At 36.0% G+C, this 24,835-nt stretch overlaps 1 protein-coding gene across 2 annotated transcripts in view; it reads left to right on the top strand.

Moving 5' to 3' along the window:
• The first annotated feature begins 11,354 nt into the window (after window positions 1-11,354).
• The window catches only part of LOC132556589 (breast cancer anti-estrogen resistance protein 1-like), a 65,141-nt gene continuing 51,660 nt past the window's right edge, over window positions 11,355-24,835 (top strand). The window contains exon 1 of one of the 2 annotated variants that reach the window (XM_060221008.1): window positions 11,355-11,671. In XM_060221008.1, the coding sequence (XP_060076991.1) occupies window positions 11,657-11,671 (15 nt within the window). In that variant the 5' untranslated portion in view covers window positions 11,355-11,656. Of the gene's footprint in view, window positions 11,672-22,133; window positions 22,419-24,835 lie in introns of those variants that run through there. The other variant, XM_060221007.1, reaches the window with a different exon arrangement.

Genomic DNA, 24,835 nt, shown 5'->3' on the forward strand with positions numbered 1-24,835 from the left:
TCACTCTGTCACAGGTGATACCTTCACCAGTCACTCTGTCACAGGTAATACCATTCTCCAGTCACTCTGTCACAGTTGATACCTTCTCCAGTCACTCTGTCACAGGTGATACCTTCTCCAGTCACTCTGTCACAGGTGATACCTTCTCCAGTCACTGTATCACAGGTGATACCTTCTCCAGTCACAGTATCACAGGTGATACCTTGTTCAGTCACTCTGTCACAGGTGATACCTTGTCCAGTCACTCTGTCACAGGTGATACCTTCTCCAGTCACTCTGTCACAGGTGATACCTTCTCCAGTCACTGTATCACAGGTGATACCTTCTCCAGTCACTCTGTCACAGGTGATACCATTCTCCAGTCACTCTGTCACAGTTGATACCTTCTCCAGTCACTCTGTCACAGGTGATACCTTCTCCAGTCACTCTGTCACAGGTGATACCTTCTCCAGTCACTGTATCACAGGTGATACCTTCTCCAGTCACTCTGTCACAGGTGATACCTTCTCCAGTCACACTGTCACAGGTGATACCTTCTCCAGTCACTGTATCACAGGTGATACCTTCTCCAGTCACTCTGTCACAGGTGATACCTTGTCCAGTCACTCTGTCACAGGTGATACCTTATCCAGTCACTCTGTCACAGGTGATACCTTCTCCAGTCACTGTATCACAGGTGATACCTTCTCCAGTCACTCTGTCACAGGTGATACCTTCTCCAGTCACTCTGTCACAGGTGATACCTTCTCCAGTCACTCTGTCACAGGTGATACCTTCTCCAGTCACTCTGTCACAGGTGATACCTTCTCCAGTCACTCTGTCACAGGTGATACCTTCTCCAGTCACTCTGTCACAGGTGATACCTTCTCCAGTCACTCTGTCACAGGTGATACCTTCTCCAGTCACTCTGTCACAGGTGATACCTTCTCCAGTCACTGTATCACAGGTGATACCTTCTCCAGTCACTCTGTCACAGGTGATACCTTGTCCAGTCACTGTATCACAGGTGATACCTTCTCCAGTCAACTGCCACAGGTGATACCTTCTCCAGTCACAGGTGATACCTTCTCCAGTCACTCTGTCACAGGTAATACCATTCTCCAGTAACTGTGTCACAGGTGATACCTTCTCCAGTCACTCTGTCATAGGTGATACCATTCTCCAGTCACTCTGTCACAGGTGATACCTTCTCCAGTCACTCTGTCACAGGTGATACTTTCTCCAGTCACTGTATCACAGGTGATACCTTCTCCAGTCACTCTGTCACAGGTGATACCTTCTCCACACAGGTGATACCTTCTCCAGTCTGTGTCACAGGTGATAGTCACTCTGTCACAGGTGATACCTTGTCCAGTCACTGTATCACAGGTGATACCTTCTCCAGTCACACTGTCACAGGTGATACCTTCACCAGTCACTCTGTCACAGGTAATACCATTCTCCAGTCACTCTGTCACAGTTGATACCTTCTCCAGTCACTCTGTCACAGGTGATACCTTCTCCAGTCACTCTGTCACAGGTGATACCTTCTCCAGTCACTCTGTCACAGGTGATACCTTCTCCAGTCACTCTGTCACAGGTGATGCCTTGTCCAGTCACACTGTCACAAGTGATACCTAGTCCTACTACATATGTATACTATATGATTCTCTAATTGACTATATACAGAATACCTGAGATACTCGATCATCTGTATAACTATTAGTGAAATCCAAATAGAAAATAGCTGTCAATGTTTTGTTCCTCTGGATCTCTTTATTTATTAAGAGAAGACATAAAAACTTTCCTGTTAGCCATGGCCTTATACTCATTTAGTAATACAATGTAACAAAGTTGTATATAATGGTATACATAAATCCTTACATCAGCAGAAAAACCTACATTGTTTTACATCTTATATATGAGGAAATGGATGCATTGGTGTGATTCCTCATATAAGAGATATACACAAGCATATAGTGTCACAGTAGTTTATGTACAGGGTTCAACTATCAGTTTACCTTCAACTTTAATCTACTTTGCAATAACCAAGCAGCCCAGTGCCCTGTTGTTGGGCCTGTAGCATGTTAGAATGAAGAACTACCAAATTTGTTTAAATCAGTGACATATACCCTCTATAAAGGTTACGAGGCAAATGTGTTAAAATCTCTGAAAAACATCTTTTCTTTATATTACCCAACAGGTCCAGGGTCATGATATTAATCCAGTGGCATTCTGTGCTGAAGTGCTACCAAGTTTGCTTAAATGCTTCATTGAAAGACTACCAGTTGGTTCAAATCAGTTACCTTGACACACTTAAAAGGTCACTGGGGTGCATTGTTTTGAAATTTTTTTCAAAGACTTCACTTCAAAACTCATCAAGATGTATTCAGTAATGATGAAGTAATCCAAATAATGAACTAATCATCAATGAAACATGTACAATAATAACTATCGAACAAACTTGCGTTTCGTTTTTCCGCTAGTATATGTTTAGATGCATACCTCATCGCCAGAACACATACATTTGTCTATGAGATGATGCTCAGCAACAGGAGGCGTGACGGAGATGGAAAACCTGTCAACCAACCAAGACTAGGGTCACGTGGATCAAATGTGTTAATTTTTTTAATATCCTCATCTTAATAACTAAGGGACCAAGGATCTTGATATAGGGCCAGTAGCATTCTTTGGTGATGGGTTACAAAGTTTCATCAAGTGAATCACCCAGACCACTTTAAAGTTTACATGGAGTGAAATTGAAAAGACAAAACTACATCTACTGATTAATCAGAACTCCGAAGGTTATGATAATTGGTTAGCAGCATGCTGGAATGAGGTTTACAAAATTAAATCAGTGCAAATGAATGACTTTGATCCATATTCAAGGCCACAGATGTCACTTGTGTCAAAATCTATAACGTCATATTTTTGTTAGCTTTATAGAGAACTAGTGCATGTCAAGGGAGGTAACTCGATCTACCTTGAAAAACGCCAGTACATAATTTTCCTAGTATATATCATATTGGTTTGAAAATACTTGCTAATTAGCGTTATTTTAAAGATCACAACCTCAAGGAGGAGATTCTTATAGGCAGAGATATTCACGACTTTAAGATCACAACCTTCAGGAGGAGATTCTTATAGGGAGAGATATTCACGACTTTAAGATCACAACCTTCAGGAGGAGATTCTTATAGGGAGAGATATTCACGACTTTAAGATCACAACCTTCGGGAGGTGATTCTTATAGGCAGAGATATTCACGACTTTAAGATCACAACCTTCAGGAGGAGATTCTTATAGGGAGAGATATTCACGACTTTAAGATCACAACCTTCAGGAGGAGATTCTTATAGGCAGAGATATTCACGACTTTAAGATCACAACCTTCAGGAGGTGATTCTTATAGGGAGAGATTCTTTATCACAAGGGAGAGATATAGGCAGAGATATTCACGACTTTAAGATCACAACCTTCAGGAGGAGATTCTTATAGGGAGAGATATTCACGACTTTAAGATCACAACCTTCCAGAGTAGATTCTTATAGGGAGAGATATTCACGACTTTAAGATCACAACCTTCAAGAGGAGATTCTTATAGGGAGGGATATTCACGACTTTAAGACCACAACCTTCAGGAGGTGATTCTTATAGGCAGAGATATTCACGACTTTAAGATCACAACCTTCAAGAGGAGATTCTTATAGGGAGGGATATTCACGACTTTAAGACCACAACCTTCAGGAGGTGATTCTTATAGGCAGAGATATTTACGACTTTAAGATCACAACCTTCAAGAGGAGATTCTTATAGGCAAAGATATTCACGACTTTAAGATCACAACCTTCAGGAGGAGAATCTTATAGGGAGAGATATTCACGATTTTAAGATCACAACCTTCAGGAGGAAATTCTTATAGGCAGAGATATTCACGACTTTAAGATCACAGCCTTCAGGAGGAGATTCTTATAGGCAGAGATATTCACGACTTTAAGATCACAACCTTCAGGAGGAGATTCTTATAGGCAGAGATATTCACGACTTTAGGATGACAACCTTCATGAGGAGATTCTTAAAGGGAAAGATATTCACGTCTTTTAAGATCACAACCTTCAAGAGGAGATTCTTATAGGGAGAGATATTCACGACTTTAGGATCACAGCCTTCAGGAGGAGAATCTTATAGGGAGAGATATTCACGACTTTAAGATCACAACCTTCAAGAGGAGAATCTTATAGGCAGAGATATTCACGACTTTAAACTTTAACTGTAGTTTGAAAATGTTCTAATCATAAAGGCAACAAAATCACCATTAGTCGAAGCCTTCCCCCTGAATTACGTCTTTGAAATACACGTATATAACGCTGTCCCCTTTTCTACCCTATGTGTTATTGCCTTCTCCGTGAGAAGAAAAACAACATTTTATGTTTTAAAAACAAGGAACACCAAGTCATTTGCTACCAATATGCTTACGATTACACAGATTGTATAATATACATGTATAATTATTTAGAAAAAATATCATACGTTTTCAATTAAACTTTCTATTAAGGATTAGACATTGAGAGCACTTGAGATCGCAGCCGTGATTCAGATTAATGTCACGTTAAGCTACTTATACAAGCCTGGTTTAGTTTACAATCAACTCAACTAAGTTATGTGTTTTTGTATTAATGAAATGCATGTTCATATCACCATGTAAATGACCGGATCGTTTCTCCAAATCCCCAATCCCAAATATTCACTTCATCTGCAAATTCGTAAACCAGAGTACAGATCCCTAACGAATTACAAACATCTACCATCATCATTCTCTTCGTTTTTGTTTTCTGATAAACAGAAAAACATTGCATTCCGGAAATCTTCTTAAGAATCTCGACGTGCAAGCGCCGAAAATTAGTAATTACTGCACATGCTTTACATGTCGGCGATGCCAGACAGCAGTCAAGGGAGTATGATCTCGAGACGGGAATTGTGGAGGTAGATATTTCGTGATAAATAACTACAGCAGCATGTTTAAAGGAGGAATATCAGTAGATTTACAGAGAAAGTACATCGGTGTGTTTATGATCATTGCGTCATTATACCAATAAAATTTTCGTCAATGGAAACAGTGATGTCCTCGTGTGACAAACAAAAACGCATTTACGTGCACATTAACATGTACCACATGTAACGATATCATCATTTCGTCTTTATTGCCTTTTTATCGGTCTGATCTGCGTACACACACTGTAAAGATTTTATCGGTTGAAAGAGGAGAATTACACTTTCAATGTAATGGTTAATATTATTGCACGTATATGTGACTGCTTGACGAAGATCTTACACTGAACGTGACAGTAAGTAGGAACTTACACTGAACGTGACAGTACGTAGGAGCTTACACTGAACGTGACAGTACGTAGGAGCTTACACTGAACGTGACAGTACGTAGGAGCTTAAACTGAACGTGACAGTACGTAGGAGCTTACATTGAACGTGACAGAAATTAGGAGCTTACACTGAACGTGACAGTACGTAGGAGGTTAAACTGAACGTGACAGTACGTAGGAGCTTACACTGAACGTGACAGTACGTAGGAGCTTACACTGAACGTGACAGTACGTAGGAGCTTAAACTGAACGTGACAGAAAGTAGGAGCTTACAATGAACGTGACAGAAAGTAGGAGCTTACACTGAACGTGACAGTAGGTATGAGCTTACATTGAACGTGACAGTAAATATGAGCTTACACTGAACGTGACAGTACGTATAAGCTTACACTGAACGTGACAGTAAGTATGAGCTTACATTGAACGTGACAGTACGTAGGAGCTTACACTGAACGTGACAGTAGGTATGAGCTTACATTGAACGTGACAGTAAGTATGAGCTTACACTGAACGTGACAGTACGTATAAGCTTACACTGAACGTGACAGTACGTAGGAGCTTACACTGAACGTGACAGTACGTAGGAGCTTACACTGAACGTGACAGTACGTAGGAGCTTACACTGAACGTGACAGTACGTAGGAACTTACACTGAACGTGACAGTACGTAGGAGCTTACAATGAACGTTACAGTAAGTAGGAACTTATACTGAACGTGACAGTACGTAGGAGCTTAAACTGAACGTGACAGTACGTAGGAGCTTACACTGAACGTGACAGTACGTAGGAGCTTACACTGAACGTGACAGTACGTAGGAGCTTACACTGAACGTGACAGTACGTAGGAGCTTACACTGAACGTGACAGTACGTAGGAGCTTAAACTGAACGTGACAGTACGTAGGAGCTTAAACTGAACGTGACAGTACGTAGGAGCTTACACTGAACGTGACAGTACGTAGGAGCTTACACTGAACGTGACAGTACGTAGGAGCTTACACTGAACGTGACAGTAAGTAGGAGCTTACAATGAACGTGACAGTAAGTAGGATCTTAAACTGAACGTGACAGTACGTAGGAGCTTACACTGAACGTGACAGTACGCAGGAGCTTACACTGAACGTGACAGTGTGTAGGAGCTTACATTGAACGTGACAGTAGGTATTAGCTTACATTGAACGTGACAGTACGTAGGAGCTTACACTGAACGTGACAGTACGTAGGAGCTTAACCTGAACGTGACAGAAAGTAGGAACTTACACTAAACGTGGCATTACGTAGGAGCTTACACTAAACGTGAAAATACGTAGGAATACACACTAAACGCGATGGTATAAGCTTACACTGAACGCTTGATTGAAGCTTACACTGAACATGATAATTCTAAACAGCTTATACCTGAACGTGACAATACGTAGGAGGCTACACTACGCGCGATATTGCCGTGCGTTGGAGCTAACGCGGAACTTGAAAATACGTATGAGCTTACACTGAACGTGACAGTACGTATAAGCTTACACTGAACGTGACAGTACGTAGGAGCTTACACTGAACGTGACAGTACGTAGGAACTTACACTGAACGTGACAGTACGTAGGAGCTTACAATGAACGTTACAGTAAGTAGGAACTTATACTGAACGTGACAGTACGTAGGAGCTTAAACTGAACGTGACAGTAAGTAGGAGCTTAAACTGAACGTGACAGTACGTAGGAGCTTACACTGAACGTGACAGTAAGTAGGAGCTTAAACTGAACGTGACAGTACGTAGGAGCTTACACTGAACGTGACAGTACGCAGGAGCTTACACTGAACGTGACAGTGTGTAGGAGCTTACATTGAACGTGACAGTACGTAGGAGCTTACATTGAACGTGACAGTACGTAGGAGCTTACACTGAACGTGACAGTACGCAGGAGCTTACATTAAACGTGACAGTAAGTATGAGCTTAAACTGAACGTGACATTACGTAGGAACTTACACTGAACGTGACAGTAAGTAGGAGCTTAAACTGAACGTGACAGTACGTAGGAGCTTACACTGAACGTGACAGTACGCAGGAGCTTACACTGAACGTGACAGTGTGTAGGAGCTTACATTGAACGTGACAGTACGTAGGAGCTTACATTGAACGTGACAGTACGTAGGAGCTTACACTGAACGTGACAGTACGTAGGAGCTTAACCTGAACGTGACAGAAAGTAGGAACTTACACTAAACGTGGCATTACGTAGGAGCTTACACTAAACGTGAAAATACGTAGGAATACACACTAAACGCGATGGTATAAGCTTACACTGAACGCTTAGATTGAAGCTTACACTGAACATGATAATTCTAAACAGCTTATACCTGAACGTGACAATACGTAGGAGGCTACACTACGCGCGATATTGCCGTGCGTTGGAGCTAACGCGGAACTTGAAAATACGTATGAGCTTACACTGAACGTGACAGTACGTAGAAGCCAGCTTACACTGAACACGAAGATACGTGGGTGTTAACACTAAAAGCAACGATTCGAAGGAACATGACAGTACGTAGGAGCTTTATCACACTGGATCTGACAATTTGGAAGGCGAAAGTTTAGGCAGATAAAATCAATCGAAAACATGATACATTTACATATTGAACTTCACATTTGATGACTTTCGTTTTCTTGGAAAAGGTCGAAACACCGTTGTTCACAGACAGTAGACATGTTTGATGTTGCTGTAAGCTTTTGGCAACCGATCCTCTGTCATATTTGCATATTTCTTCATATATGTCCCTACCTACAGAGTAGTCCTGATCTAATATTATATCATATCTCTGTAATGCTATAGTGTCTGTTTCTGAAGCCGAGGTAAGAAATGACAACTCATTTCCGGTTATATTTTTATTTCTATATCATTTCTATTCAGATGTGTAAAAATATCGTGTTAATCAGAACACGCAATGAAAACTAAAGTAATTCTATCTATTTCAGCTGTGGGTGCCATTTTTTCACGTTTTGAAAAAACCCTCTTAAGTCCCTTCTCGGAATCGTCAAGTATACGTCGAGATTACAGGTGTGATATCATCGCTGTTTAATAGATGTGTACCACCTGAGCACACCTGGACCTACCACCTGGGTACAGCATTCGTGCTACGCTACCATTTTGTTCCTATCTGCTGGAGAAAATTACATCGATGTTATGCCTTTTGTTTATATACAATGTTTTGATTTGTTTCGACACGAATGTTAAATTCGTGCTTTTATTTGGGAATGTCTACATTTACAATCAATGTTAACTCGACGAAATAAACTATACACCAATGAGTTTTCAACACCTTATCTACGTACATCTGTCTTCTAGTCGCATTTTTCTCTGAACCACTAGGATTTAAAAGAAACGAACCAAGATAATGTGAAATTTGCCCGACACAATTACATTCATGTGATATATTTATTATAGTTCTAAAGATAGACTTTTCTTTTTTTATTCTTTCATTTCATTTTTTTTTTAATTTTCAACAATGATGTTATCTATCAAAACGTCACATACGGTATGCCCACTGAATTCTAAAACCGTTTTAATTGTCTGGTAGCATCAAAGTTGAAAAAACCGACAGCTGTTCCAAAAACACAACTTTTGTTTTAACACCATATATAGCATATTATAGACTATACATATACATTTTAATTGTATAACTCCAACAGGTTTCGAACCAATAACCATGTACTCTTGTAGGGAAAGCCTTATCGTGAGTTCTTTGCGATAATCGGTAACGGCCAATACCGTCCTGCCGGAAAATATATATATATTCTAATAAAACATAGCAGCTTTCGATAAGTCTATCTTTTATACTTGAGAGGAAACTTGTGATGTTCAGGATAACGATAGTAGGATGCTCGTCAGATAAGACATTTTGATACATGGGGCACCGAGTCAGAATTCTGAATGAAAATGTTTACAAGCCGTCTCCTACTGCTAGCGGCTCTACGTGAACTGATCGAGAGAAGCTGCACAGCTCGGGATACAGATATTATCTTTTCTTTGGATCCATGTTCTTACTGTTGACCACGTGCTTCTGGCGAGGATTATTTTCGCGTCGCACTGCTCTGTGAGGAGACGATATTCATAATTTTTTTACAATAAAATACGCTATATTATTAAAATGCTATATTATTAAATGCCATAAACGCGAAAATAATGAGACGAGAAAATGTGTTCTTGACTGGTATAATCGATGACTTAGTCTACAGTAAAGATAGTGATATAAAAAACAAACCTCGACAAATATGATTGGCAGTTAACACAAAACTGGTCCCTGTCTCAAGAATATCAAAATTATAAATTAAGTTTAGCTTTGTCATTTTGGATATTCTGATGACAAGTCTCAAACTAGAGGGAGATACGCTAATGTAGGAACTCAGAAGAGGAATTCATTACAAAAAGTTAGGGGCTGGTAGTCAATCTATTTTCTATCAACTTTCGAATTAATTTCCGTTTGTTATGATCAATTACTAAAGTACGATCTACATACACATAATTGTTATTTGATATTGTCTGTGATCTAACATGGTCCCTCAGGGACAGTATACAGTGAGCTAGTATTATTTCATATATCCAAACCGGAAGAATTTAAGAAGTTAAACGGGTGTACATGTATTTAATTTCTTCCTTTCGAAATACTTGCACTCTGAATTTGTTTTCCTTGGGTGGATCACGTGCACACGTGACGTAAGAAAAAACCCGTAAATTGATCAAACTATGACTACATGTAGAGGTTAAACATGACACATCAGTTCGGTCATGTTTAATTCAGTTTATTTTTACCGATACAGGATATGTTTGATCCTCTTCACCGAATTCGACAAAATATTCAACACGTTATTTACAAGTAACCCCACGTTATCCATGAAGCATGAACGTATAATTTTGTAATTCTATACACGATTTTTTGTTTGATCCAGTGTTTGTCCAGAGTTTTTAAACTTTTTTTTCTTCAAAAGAGCAATTTTATAAGGCTTTATATACTATTGAATATCAAGTATGTAAAAGTGAATAAATAGAATTATACCTGAAATTCTTCGTAATATTATGCCAAGGCTTTTAATTGTCTTCATTTATTCATAAGGTCAATATATCTCCATGTGTCAAGTCCTTTGTCTTATATTACTCACGATTGTAAAGAACACCGCAAAATATTCAATATTAAAGCACAGACTTCGATATGTCTACACATGTATACCTAGGTGAATAGATATAGCTATTATCGTGTCCTTAGTTAAACTTATGATTTATTGATTTTATTAGAAATATTAATTAATGACATGACAACTCCTACATTAATTCTTATTCTATTTTAATCCTATTTATATTTGTGTATTTACATAATATTATATAATTTCATAGACTTACGTGCAATAAGTCTGTACGTGATACTGGGGATTCAAAAATTTTAAATGACTCGCTGATCTGACTAAGTGATGGTACAATTTAAATCATTTCTGAAGAAAACACATGAACTGAAAAAGGAAGTTGACCTAATCATAGAAATGTTGAAATATTTTACGTTAACCGAAAGATAATGTTTACTTAATTAATCATGGAAAAGCTAACATTTAGCTAATTTAAATCAGACGTTTCGTAATATACTTGGTGTCATCTATAGCCCTTCAGACATGCAGAAAACTTGTGTTTACAAGTCGACATGTAGAACAAAAAATGATAAGCTCTTTGATTCGATAACCTAAATTAATTCATTAAAAACAACTATTTTTTTTAGATTACGTGTTTATATATTTTTTGTTTATCAAATGTATATGGTATACCTATGTGTTTCCAAAATGCAGGTACTTAGAACACGGAAATCCGAGTGGGTACAACAAGTGGCGGTAATAAATTTTGTACAGGTGAAGGTAGTCACGGTATTATTATCATCCGGGATATTCCACATCGACAACGAGGCAAGCCTGAGAACTGACTCGTACGCTCAGGCTTAGGCATACGATGATAGTCCGCGACATTATAGCAGCCGTACCGTCTGCGAGGTAAAATTGTGGTGAATCATTACAAGATAGACTTTAGTGGCAGCCACCACTCTCATCGGTTCTGACAGCTAGTGAAGATGCACTGTTTATGTTGTGTTTCTCTATAAGTGAGTGAATATTATTTTCCCAAGGAAATAAATTTGAAAAGTGAGCGGACCTAGTTCGTCTTCAAGCGTTTGAAAGACCTTGGCGAAATAAGCTCACCTGTAATGATTACTTTCTCATCATGTAGACCTGCACTTACTTGGATTTAAGGTGTGAAATATTTAAAAAAAGGAAGATGTCGTCTAGACAGGTAGGTCACTCTGAGATTAAACATAAAGCAAACAGTTTTATAAGTCCTTGTTTTACAACGGCCATAACACCGTTTATATAAACATCTTACCTTTTCACCACTACAGGCAAATACAATTTACATACACAAAAACAGGGAAGTGACCATCGTTCACTGATTATACTAGGGAACAGGAAAAATACGAAACATCCACGCTTCATATTTAAATTTTTAATATTAACGGGCACATGATGTTGGAAGTTATGGTATGAACTTAACACATAAGCAGATCTGAAATGAAAGCAGTTAACATTTGAATTGGAAGATCATACATAGCTGAGAAATGGATAGGAATCCAGTTATAAAGATGAAAATGTGACATCTGCTATACCTAGTCTGCATCCCCTACCTTCTTCACCTGTCTACTTTTGTGTACACATTGCGAATATGCTTTGGGTGGATTTTTTATTTCCTGACTTTGTCACTTGTCTTACTCATTAAACATATGATGCGTTAGTTACTGAATCTTACCATATGCATTTAATTGCCATTTAAGTGAAATTTTATCAAATAGAATCATTTTATCTTGTGAGATATGTTTTATCACACAGTAAAATCTGTATCATAGGCAAGGAACTGTTGCAGAACCATGAATTATGTAATACAAGATACATTTAAAAATGTTGTATCAAAAAACAAGATGTGGCATTTAGAGGTGTGAAATATCAGTTGTGGGAAAAGGGAAATAATAGTGTGCCATTCAATGATGAATTTATTGTAAATTCAAGCCGACAGTATTAGGATCAGTTAGTAATTTACTTCCAATGCTTCACAGTGACAATGACTGATTATGTATAGTTTGTGTTCTTTAGGTACATTTAAGTGGACAATACTTTAATTATCAACAAGGATTTTATCTGGGTCTGTTCTGGTTGACAATGCTTGAACATTGTTGTGTATTCCTAGATGTATTCACGCTGACAATGCTGTGAAAATAGTTGTGTATTTGGTAAGTGTGTTCAAGCTAACAATGCTTGAACATAGTTGTGTATTCCTTAAATGTATTTAAGCTGACAATGCTTTGAATACAGGCGTGTATGCATTGTGTTCATGCTGACAATGCTTGAACATAGTTGTGTATTCTTTCAGTGTATTGAAGCTGACAATGCTTTGAATATAGTTGTGTATTCATTAAGTGTGCTCATGCTGACAATGCTTGAACATTGTTGTGTATTCTTTCAGTGTATTGAAGCTGACAGTATGTGAATATTATATACATACTGTACTTATTATTATATTTGAGCTAAAAATACATTAATGCCATATTTGCTACTCGCAATATTTTCATTTTAAGCTTATGAAACTTTATTAATATATATTTACATATAACTAATACTTATTTATTCAGTGTTTAATAACACTGGGTATGTTTACCAATACACATGAAGGGCTCATTTCCAATTAAATCTGGCACAAACACTGTAGGATATGTCACTAATTAAAATATATATATTATGATCTGGACAAATATCTGTCATATTATTGACAATGATACCCAATTTTATTTACAGGCAAAGCAAAATGTAGAATTAGGTTCAGTGAACTGTTCATTTTAATTCTTATTGCTGTGTATAAAAACACTAACAGTGTTTCTCTCAGAAGTAATTTGTCACATAGACACTGGACACCTTTCCAGTTGGTTTAGATCATACCTCTATGTCTCCCCTTGGGCAATATGTATAATGTTATACAAAGTCTGTAAGGACTGTAGAAAAGGCTTGTCACTTGTGTAACTGGTCCTATAGAAAATTGATAAGGATTGCCTATTAATATCAGCTATAATGTGACATTAAATCATTATTACGGTCACTTCCAATTTACCATGTCCATCCTGGTATACACCTGATAAGATTAAATAAATGTCTGAACAAGATTAATGTGGATCCTGGTATAGAATGATATGTACACTTTTGCCTGAATAAGTTAAATTGTAAATTTCACGTTCATACTTGTAGCATTACAATATCCATTTTTATTATTAAAAAAAAAAAAATTCTAAGTGAAGATATATATATACTACAATAAAATTTCTCTAAGGTTAAGAATTTTTTTTTGTAAAGTTTAAAATAAATTGGTTTCAGAAAATTTTATTATATTCCTTCCTGTTTTCTTCTTTCCTTCGATTTCTCTCTCCCATCCTGCCTGATAGCCATTGGTAATGTTTACTATTTTTATGTAGATTTCTGTTGTGGGAAGATCAATTTTTTGTTATTGAATCAGTGTTTGTAAAAACAACATGGTCACATCTTGCAATGATCATGAATGATGCAATGTATTCTCAAGTTTGTTGGTTGTGGTCACATTCATGTAACATGAATACAATGATATCCCAATACTTAAAAGAAAATGTAGCAAAAATGCCATTAACATTGAGTTTAAGAAGTCTCTAGGTTTAACGTCCTGTAATATCTTAAAAGCAAAGTTCAAAGACTACATTTGTCCTGCGGTGGCCTTTAGAAAATAATATTGAGAAAACCTTGCACAAAAAAAAGACAAATTTTATTTTTGAACCACATCTAAAATCTGCTTTCATCAAAAAGTATGAACATCTCTCGTTACACTTTCCTTTTCCTGTTTCCTGTACCATTCAAATTAAGGTACAAGACATTGCATTTTTTATTAAACATCAAAGAAGAACCATCAATCAAATGATAAATCAACTTTTGACACAAGAATCCACTAAAACACACACAAATTAACTTTCAGTATAAAAGCAAAGAGGAAAATATAAATCAAAAACTATTTTGAAAATTTGAATGGTTTTGATGAATGGATAAGATATTAAAAAATAAAAGCTATCTTGCAAAATAATGTCTAGTCAAATTAAAATCATGCTTGAAAGATATGCAAAATTTTCATTAATTTGGAAAGCAATCAATTTGGCAATGATTCAGATTTCCTTTCAAGAATGATGTGCATGTATGCATATATATGTATATATTGTGAAAGAAAATCATATAAAACTGCCAAAAATCATTTCAGATTTTTTCTTGGAAAAAGAAACATTTTGTGAAGTTAGCTGATAAATTACAGCAAACAGTTTGGATGTTTGGCTGATAAAGAGATAACCATAGAGACTGGAATGGTATTTAGTTACGGCTGGAGATAGGAAAGATCTCTGGCTTATCCAGACCATTGATATACCAGTCACGAAGAATTGATCATTAAAACAGAAACACAGACTATTTATACACCAGCAACTGCTGTTTTTTACAGCACTATAACTATATTTTTAGAAAAATTACATAACAAGGAAAATATTTTAAGCATTTTATTAGTTATTTCTTCAGGTACTTTGTTAGTAAGGAATGTGAAAAAAAAAATTGTTTCTTTTGATTGTGGAGTGTAAAAATGTTTTTAATTGTGAAATAATGGTCTGCACATGCCTTCATAATTAGGGTAATTTTCATTGGGAAACTTTGAAATTTCCACCACCATGAGTACATATACAACAGAAGTGCAAAAAGTAACAGGGCTGATGGATCATATGTACACAGCTGGGTGGTAAAGTCTGAGGGATTCAGAAGGCTGACAAAATGTCTTATCAATGTTCTTTTTGCTTATTTCTGTTTTCCTTTTAACAATTTTGTGTTTTTTGGATGTTGTGTTTAAACATTAACTTCACAACTTTACATAACAATAGTGAGGATTTGTATTCTTTACAAGATGTTTTAATTGTGCATCAAGATGTTTTAATAGTGCATCAAAATGTTTAATTGTGCATCAAGATGTTTTAATATTGCATCAAAATGTTTTAATTGTGCAACAAGATGTCAAACATGCATCAAGATGTTTTAAATGTGCAATCATTGCTTGGAAGAATTTACATATAATCAAAGAAACTACCACTAAAACCTTTGAGGGTTTACAGAACATTCAGTACAAATGTCCTTAGGAATTTAATACGCTATCTGAGACCAGGTAACTGTACTTAAACTGTCAACGTTGCATCAGATCTTTCCATACCCCAGAGGTTCACAACATTTTTCAAGTCAAATTTCTGAGGTCATGAAGTGCACTGGTATGTTGATTATTTTAAAATAATGAAATTTCATTATTTCATGTGTTTAAAAAAAGAAAATTTAAGCATTTAAGATATACACTTTCTTGGGTTTTGGGACATTGAAGAAGATCGTTATTGTAATGTGTCTTTTACTAAGGCATATCAAACAAATATTTTTTAAGGGTTCAGTGCCTAAGTTGGAATACCCTCTCTAGTTAATTGCTCACAATATTGTTACTGTTGTGGCTAGTGCTGGTAGAACTATTGTAAATGTCCCTTAAAAAAATAATGTGGGAAGTTTCTATTTCAAAAGTACTGTATGTGATATAACACTACCTCTATGTATTGTACCCAAAACCCTTACTATCGAACCAAGTAGTTCATGATCCGAGCTATAGGTACTTGTAACACATTGTTAGACTTGTTTGTTTTTCCTAGCCAACAAAGCCCCTATGTATACTATACATGTACTACAATCTCAGGGTTGACCAAGTGCCAAAGATATACACCATACAATTTCTGTACCACATGATATGGCTGTCACAAAGCTGGAAAGGTCCCATAGGATTTCAATCAACAGAGTGTTGTCATACAAGCAATCTGTAAATAAAAAACAATTTAGTCTTTGTGAAACTTTTCTCCCCATCCCCAAATCTTCACAAAAGATTTTTTTGTTTGTTTTCAAAACGTTAATGTTTTCTCCACAATGTGGTGTCCATTGAGCTTAATTGCTTTATATATTGGCGTCCATTGATCCATCCATATTGTCTGGACTCAAAAGCGGTTCACTTCTTAGATGTATTCATGTACGCAAAGGACAAAAATGTGGATTATATAAAAAGACCATTCAAATTTAAGGGTCCATTTTGTTTTGATGGCAAGTAAATTTATTTTGTATTTTGTTAATCAGATGTGTGGGTTATATGGCTGACATATTTATATCCTTGCAATAGTATTTCAACAAAGGCATATATTACAAAATATACATAACTTTGCAGTACATATATGACTGCATAAAATTCCTATCAAAAATGGTTCATTGCAGCTTTTGTTCCATCAAGCTTGAAATGATCAAGATTTATTCCTCAGGTTACTGGTGTGCAGATAAGAACTTGGAAAGGTATACATAGCTTTATTGTTCTGAAATGGGATTATGTCACCCATACTGACCTGTAATTATCGTATAATCAACACAGGACTTTGAAAATCTTTAGATTAAACATGTAATCTTCTCATAGCAAATATTTCATTCATTTTTTCTCATAGTTTATCGAAGATTCCCAAGTTCATTTACACAGCCGTCCTAATTTTCTGTTAAAATGTACAGTGTATATACATGTTGTATGGGACACAGTCCTTAAAAGGGTGTGGTGACTCCATATGACCTTTTGCAGAGACCTACAGCAGTAAAACCCTCTTCTGTTCAGATTATGCACTGATATAGTGTTATCTTGAGACCAAAACTTCTAAGTAGGCCTCATAACTCAGCCAAAATTGTCTGGTTTACACAAGTATCAGGTGTGCACAACAAACATACACAATCTATGCTGTGATTTGGTTTTGAAATCTAAGATGTAAGGGATAAGATCAGGTAATGCATTGTTGTTTTTTTTTCAGTTTTAAGTCTGGATGGTCCTATTTACAGTGTCATTATGGCATTACTAAAATGGACATGTTTCTAGCTGACCTGTCAGTTAAATTATTGAATGATTATAGAGATTGTTCAGAGGGATCCCGTCATAGTAAATGTCTTTGACATCGAATTCAATTCCAAGCATTGATGTCAATTTTTTCATAAACAGGACTTGTTCAAGTAAGCTAGAAGGGGAAAAGGTTACCACAAGATACCAGTCAGACTATTTCAGTTTACTTTTGTGCTTTGTAGAGTTAAACTGTTAAGGAAATCCAATGAAGGATTGTAAGGAAATCCAAAGAAGGATTGTTGTATGAAAAAGTTAAACACATCAGAAAAAAATAATAAATTTATGGTTTTCAGGTCTTAAAAGGTATAACCCTGATCCTCATGGATGAAGAAGATATTTATATAGGGCTTTTTAAGATTACCTTGGCTTAGCATGGTTTATGATGAATGTAAAGTTTTCTATCACTTCAAGGAAGAGGACATGACTACTTTTCTTTGCAATCTAAGTCATATCAGTTGACAGAAACAAATATATAGTCTTTAGCATGGTGATTATCATTGTCTCCCCTTTGTGTGTGTGTGTGACTTTATTGTGACCTGTAATATGAACTTATTCCACACAGTTTATAGATGATGATTAATAAAAGAGGAAGTAAAAAAGTATTGTTGCAAACCATAAGATTATCTCACACTGTTCAAGTATGAAAGCCAGGAACAGATAAAGGGGCACTATTTCTTAGAAGAAGATCATAGGTTTTATCTTTCCCTTTTTTTTAAATTCTTAAACCCAGCTAAGAGCCTTGTCCTTTTATAAAGTGGGGCTCATTTTAGTAGCCTAGTAGTTGGTGGTTGTAGTTGGTAAACAGATGGTACTTCTTCATACACATCCCACATCTGATTGTCCAAGGCCCTTGGGCAGGGTCACTTCAGATAGCATCACGATAATTGGCCAGAATCTGCCAGTCATTGCTGGGTATCCTGTAAAATAACCTTAATGGCTCCTGTCCCCATATTACTGTCACACATGGTCATTTTAGGGGGCTAGGATGGTCAAAGATCATCTGATTAAGAATCTAGATAGTTTTGATCCTTGATACCATGGTCAGTCAGTTTAGATACATTAAATTAGCTGTTATATTGATTAGATATGGAACACAAAGTCTTTCTGATTGGGACAACATATACATGATGGTCAAAGACTTTAGATTGATTATAAAGGGTGATATTCAGATCCTAGCTCACTATTTTTTGTTCTTGACTTCTGATGCCCTGATCCAGTAATCTAGAAACTTCCTATTAATACAGCACACTTCAGCTACAATAGAACAATTGGTTAGTTTGGATGGGGACACAAACACTGGGGTCCGGTTTGAAATTAGAATTGATGATGGTCAGTAAATAATCTGATCAAGGGCCAATTGTTCCTCAGCGTCAGTCTGTCCAGTGATTGTGTAAAATACGCTATTGAACTTTATTAATTTTGGGACACACCAGTCTTTCGTCTTGTTTAAAATATTTATGATTGCATGGTCATCAATGTTCTGATTAAGACTGATAATTTTGATGTGATTGTCTTAGTCATTCTAAGTGACAATGACAAACAATATTACTATACACAGCACTTCAGCTTGTTTATAAGGTTTGGGCGAGAAACACTAGTCTTTGTTGTTTTCATGCCCGTTTTCATTAAATCAGGTCTTTTGTTGTGAATAATCAATTTTAGGGAAGCCATGCATTTTCAGATAATTGGTTGTACAGGGTGTAGGGTGTGTAACTGCCCAATAATCAATAATAAATCTCTGTATTATTTAGCTAGCTGTTCTCATTATACCACTAACCACTTTCCAGGCCTTTCAAACCTTTTATGTAAAAGCAACGATGTGTTAAAATCTAAACACATCTTCAAAACATTGGAACAATATCATATTTAAGGAAAAGAACAGTTCATGAAATGCTATGGTTTAATCGGTTCTTTGCAATGAATTTATCACAGAAAGTATATGGTAGGCAGTGTTCAAAATAGAAATAAAGATAAAATAAGGAGCACATACTTCTACACCAGAAGATGACTTATTGGCTAGTTATTTTGATAAAATAAATTTTCTTCATGTTATCATTAGAAGGCAATTTTTTCAGTTCTCTCAATGTTTTTAATATTTTACTTATGTGGGTAATATCTGGCCTATGGCTTTCCCTTTAATTTGTACTTTCTGTGTATAGAAATTGAAATATAAGATTTTGTTAATTCAAATGTACATGTATAGTGTACAAAAAAAAAGTTGACATAAAGGTATATATATATAAATATAGCCCACATGAAAATTTCATCAATGTAAATATCAATATAGCATAAAAAGGATGTGAAACTTTTACTCAACAAGAAAAGTAGTTTAAAATTAATTTAATTCTCATTAAGACACATCGGCAATGATTATTTACTTAGATTACAAGCATTTTCACCATATAAGGTATGGCTATTTGGGAGTGCTTGGCTGGGGAATGTAAATATGTATTTATTGTAAAGGGCACCTCTTACACACACTTGAATTCCGAGCTGGCAACTTCCTGATGGGCTTGTATATATTGCTGTTGTTTTTCAGTTAGTGACAAACTGGCTTCCTGTCATTTCACAAGACAGATGTGAGTTCAGTTTTCACACGCATCTATCATTTTGTAAATTGTGTCCTAATTGTCTCCCCTTCTCTCAGATCACATATTTTTCTACACTTTGTTACAGTACAATATTTGTGACTCATGATAAGACTCTAATTAAATGTCGTGTAATGATTTATTACAAATGGTGAATGTTTCTGTCCACAAATAGAATGATGTATTTTGGGAAAGGTTTACCTTTGTTTTACATATATGTTGATCATGTAAGGTAATATTAGCTTGTATGCATTTACAAATCTGTCTAGTGTCACCATTCAAATAAACTTAATTCATTTTACAACAATGGTAAAACAAGTTATTCCAATTTATACTAATCACTCTTGCTGTCCTGAACGGAGTTGTGGAGAAGACTTGGTAGAAGGAAATGGCGAAGTCAGAGAAATCCAGATAGTTAGGCAGTTGATCCCATACCTTCTCATGTCCATTCGAGGAATCAAACCCTGGATATCGAGGTGAAAGGAGAATGCATTTAATGCACACTGCACCACCTGCCCACCACCTGGTGTTACCTTTAGTACTGTGTTTGGCAAATATTTCAACAAAATATGATATTCTACAGCTTGATAAACAAATCTTTAAGTATATACAAATGCTAAACAAACTACACAAACAAATTTGTTTGAAAAAAAACTTAATTGAGGATAAATTACCTGTAAGTTCCGCTGAAATGACTCACCTTTGTTAGTAACATGCAGTATAGAGATATGACTAAGTACTAAATACATGTCGGGTTGAAGGCCTTAATTTAGGTACCTGTTCGTGTAGTTACAAGGAAAACAGCATCTGAATGGCTGACACATTACTTTTGATATTTCATGTAGAGAAAGACAACTGTATGTTGTTTTTTCCATTTAATCAATTACAAAATTTAGTTATTAAAACAATTACTGTTTCACTTTTAAACCAAAAAACAAAGGTAGATGCAAAAAGGATATGTGAAAATGTACCAGAACTAAATGTCACCCAGGTGCAAATATATTTTACTGGTGGGAGACAAAAGATTAGACATCTCAATGCCCTGACATTGAGGATTGTGACAATGTATCTGATGAAGGAATATTGTCACGCAAGAGACACAATATATGAGTACTCATACACACACACCATTACAATATCAAAAATTATTTCATAAACAAGTTTTTTTTTACTTGACAATCCAGTCATTGTTTACATGTCTAACGGGTGACCTGACAATTTCTGGTGGTATGACTGTAAAGATTATGTCTTTGTGGATGACTTCAGACTTTGAAGAGACCAGGACTTTAAGGTGTGCAGCCATCAGATTTGACCCTGTTTTGTTGTATAAAATAGAAGAAAAATACCAACCCAAAACATGTCTGAACTGGGTCAAAAAACATTCACTGCTCAGATTTATAGTACTGTAATTTGTTTACATATTTGAAAAATATAAATAGGTAACGTCAACATATATTTTGCTAGTATACGGCTTCCATGCTTTTGAGAGATATACATAGCCAACCTTTTCTGTCAGTTGACGTGACATCAATGTTTATAGAAGATTTATAGGGTAAGGATAACTATCCTGATCTGTAGAGTGAAGTATCTCACACCAGGTGTACAATCATGTGAATTAAATCATTCATCATTTTTTCGGGGATTAGATGTCTGGAATACGAGGATGGACAGTAGATTCATTCAGGCTTTTAATAGCTCTCGAACACTCAACACTGTGTAGGCGAATAATACTCCACAGATGTGGGATCACAAACCGTCTTCGTTCAGGTCTTCATTCAAGATCTGGTCAGCGTGCGTATTCTAATACATTTGTATTATAAACTTATAATAGTAAGGAATGTGAACTCCCAGACCTTACCACAAGGAGATTGTAAAGGGACTTTATGTGGTGTGTACTGAGGAAATCAACCACATGTACCAGACAAGTACTTTCTATATTTACATCCACACTTGACTGCAATACAGTATCACATTCTAACGATATCATTGTCATATTTTTGGCGCACAATGTGCATGTACTTTTTATATATATGTCGTTAGGCTCTGGCCTTTATACAAAATCATCCCCACAGTATCTCAGGAAGCTTGTGTAGAATATGAGTACATATATACAGGTTATAGACTTGGATATACAAACTTGTTGAAGACAAGTTGCTCATATTTATATGCAAGAACCTGAAGAAGTTCAGAAGTCTAGATATACACCAGTGCAGTTTTCTTATCCACATCTTATAAAAAAGAAGAAATACCAGAACAGTTGGTTGCTAGCCTTATCGTGTCAGGACGGATGATCCCACCTCAAGAATAACATCCAAAGGGTTGCCACTTTGATGGTCACAGGTGCCCTGTCGAATTGAACAGGGATGGTGAGATGTAAGATGGGCAAAAGTAACCAGACACAGACACTTTTACAGGTGGGTTCTATACATCACAGAAAAGGAAAAAAGGCTTTCTGTGTTTCCTTAGTCATAGGATTTTATATCATTCACACTTTCTTTTAGAGAGTTGGTGGAGGGAGAGATTTTACCATTTTACTCATTATTTGTAAAGTTTGTTCAGCCATGATTATCAGAACATGCAAGTATGACAATAATTGCTTTACGAATGTTAGTTAATTAAACAAACAGAAATGGTTGATAATTTAGAATTTTAATTTTTTTCCAAGGGAAGTAACTCCAGGGTGAGGAAAACCTTTCATAGTATAAGTTATTTTGTCATCTTTTTTAAGAGATAGAATAGAAATTATGATAAAAGACAATTAAAAAAATGGAATTTGTCTCTTCATAACTCTAAATATTGCAGTTGGTAGCCTTCAGGTAACTGTAATATAGGACCTAGCTGATTTAATTACTCTAATGTCTAGGTATGTAAAATTTGTCCTGGTTGTGTAGCATGTGGCTGAGGGATGGTCAAGTTTATATTAGGCTGCCTATCCTTGTTTTATAAGGTGGCTGAAATCATGAGGTTAAGTAGGTATACTGTTCATTGTTGGTGGTCAATGCCTTACTGCAGATCAAGGTGTATTAAGGTTTCTTATCTTAAGTTTTACCAATACATTATCCTTATTAATACACTTTACCAAAGGCCAGCCAAGCTCAGTATATAAGAGGCTTGAAGAATATCCACTACACTGTGCCCTGTCAGATTTTCATACATGTCTGGTAATGGTGGTGATTGGAATACAAGCAAATAATGGAGAAACAATGCTATCTTAGGATTATGAATAAATAATCTGCCATAATCAGATTGTGTCTGTTATATACACCTTAAGCACTTAAGGCCAGCATGAATTTAATGGGTCACCAGGGGTATAAGCCAAGGTAAGGTGTTTGGGTCCATTCTGTAGACACTGATTACGTGACCCAATGTGATTGGTTTGCCCAATAGAATGAAATACAGTATAAACTTATATAGTTGCATATCAAACAGATCAAAGTAAAGACAGATGAATGTTGTGATAGGTATGCAAATTGTGTCTTAGATTTTTTAAATAAATAATTTAATTGTAGATACAATGATATAAAAATGTAGAAGAATAGTTTATGTAACATAAGGACTTCGTTGCCAGGTAAATATGTCGTTAATTTCCGTTTGGATTGTTTACTTTCCCTGCATGCTTTAGCCCATTTACGCAGCTGTTATTACTATATATCATATCTAACAAAAAAGAGTGAAGTATCCTTCCAGTAATTACACCAACAACATGGGAGATTGAATGTACATGCATATGTGACTTACACCTGCTTGCATCGCATGCAGTTATGTACAATTACTTTTTTCTTTTTTTTTATCAAACATCAGAAGTAGAAAAATTCTGTTGAAAATTGATCCTGTTAGACCAGTATGGTATGGTAACTGATGGATAATATGATAAAGTCATTGTTTATCTTCCTAAATATGTGAACAGGAGTTCAAGGATCAGTGGGTGGAGACTGTCAGATCAGTTGTTGTACCTGTTCCAACCAGGTATATACATGCACCATACTGTGACTTAGAGTTGTGTTTATCTAGCTATGTTTAGTTTCATTTTGATATCCACAGTTATAAAACAAAGTTCCTGTTTCTAGACGAACTGTTGGTGGTTTTCTTAATACCTTTGTTTATTGACATAACCCTAAATTCTTAGGGCGTTTTACGTCACCTGACCCTTGAGAACTGAAGGTGTTTACATCAAAGGTTCATGCAAACACCACATGTCTCTTACATGCTTTTAATTTACCAGCTTGACCAAGAAATAAAAAACATCAATATTTATTTTTTCAAAATGTGCAGAAGATGTTGTCCTCATATTTCAAGTTTTGGTAAAAGGAATAAATACATGGAGATTAGGTGATTTATTAACTGTGTTTACAATTCTCATGAGTAGCCTGGGTAGTGTAATACTGACAAGACTTACACGCTGGTATGATGATCAATGTATTTGTTTGGTGGTGGCCTACCTGAATGCAGGCTAAGTAATTTGTACCTGTGGTTATATTGGTCTGTCAAACACACCTGGACAGTCAGTGGTTCCTAGATCAATAACTAACTTGACCATTCTATAACGTAGAATAGGTATACCTGTATGATTACATTTTCTTGATATTTTTCCTGAAAGAAATTACTTTTGTTGATAATTGGAATCAATCTAGTGGATTTCCTGGGTTATCTGTGTGATGATCAGATAGATAACAAAGGGTCATTTGAATATTTAGTAATTACACTGCAGATTACAAATGGCCATTTTAACCTTGACATTGATTTTTCAAGGTCCCATAAGGGACACCTTTGCGCTAATGCTGCCCAGGTGAGATAGCATATTTCCCCTGGCTGTGGCTGACTTGCCAGATCT

The sequence above is a fragment of the Ylistrum balloti genome, unplaced genomic scaffold, assembly GCF_031769215.1.
Source record: "Ylistrum balloti isolate Yb309-2 unplaced genomic scaffold, AGI_CSIRO_Ybal_v1 Utg370580, whole genome shotgun sequence".
Classification (NCBI taxonomy): Eukaryota; Metazoa; Mollusca; class Bivalvia; order Pectinida; family Pectinidae; genus Ylistrum; species Ylistrum balloti.